The sequence below is a fragment of the Buceros rhinoceros genome, unplaced genomic scaffold, assembly GCF_000710305.1.
Source record: "Buceros rhinoceros silvestris isolate BGI_N320 unplaced genomic scaffold, ASM71030v1 scaffold37640, whole genome shotgun sequence".
NCBI lineage: Eukaryota > Metazoa > Chordata > Aves > Bucerotiformes > Bucerotidae > Buceros > Buceros rhinoceros.
Genome location: NW_010388502.1, coordinates 1 through 413, shown reverse-complemented (window position 1 = coordinate 413; position 413 = coordinate 1). Strand labels below are relative to the sequence as shown.

General features: G+C 64.4%; 1 protein-coding gene across 1 annotated transcript in view; it reads right to left on the bottom strand.

Moving 5' to 3' along the window:
* The window catches only part of STK11IP (serine/threonine kinase 11 interacting protein), a gene marked incomplete at its 5' end in the record, with an annotated part of 18,594 nt that extends 18,184 nt beyond the window's left edge, over positions 1-410 (bottom strand). The window contains one exon of the mRNA XM_010146111.1: positions 180-410. Coding sequence (XP_010144413.1) covers positions 180-410 — 231 coding nt within the window. The remainder of the gene's footprint in view (positions 1-179) is intronic.
* Positions 411-413: the final 3 nt, after the last annotated feature.

Here is a 413-nt window from a genome sequence, read left to right as displayed (position 1 = left end):
CTGTCCGGCTGAACTACGACTCCAATTAACAGCCCTGCAAAAGCTATCTGACCCACGCAGCATGCACCTAAGACAGGGTCAACGGGCACCAAAGGAGGCCGCTCTGAAGCGGGCACTTGTGCCTGCCACCTCCACTGGCCAGCCCTGCAGTACTCCGGCCCCTGACATCCCCCACGGACCTTCAGGGAGTGAGTCTTCTGCAGGACGTCGAAGAGGAACTGCGCCTGAAGGATGGCGGCGGTCTCAGTGGGGTGCGAGGGCAGGGCCACGAAGCCCCGGTTCTGGTTGCGGGAGCCCAGGTGCTGCTCGAAGACCTGCGTGAGGTGCTGCAGGGTGGGGGTGAGCAGCGTCAGCGTGCTGGAGCCGTCCAGGACGAGGTCCCCTGCGGAGAAGAGGAAGGACGGGATAGGCCG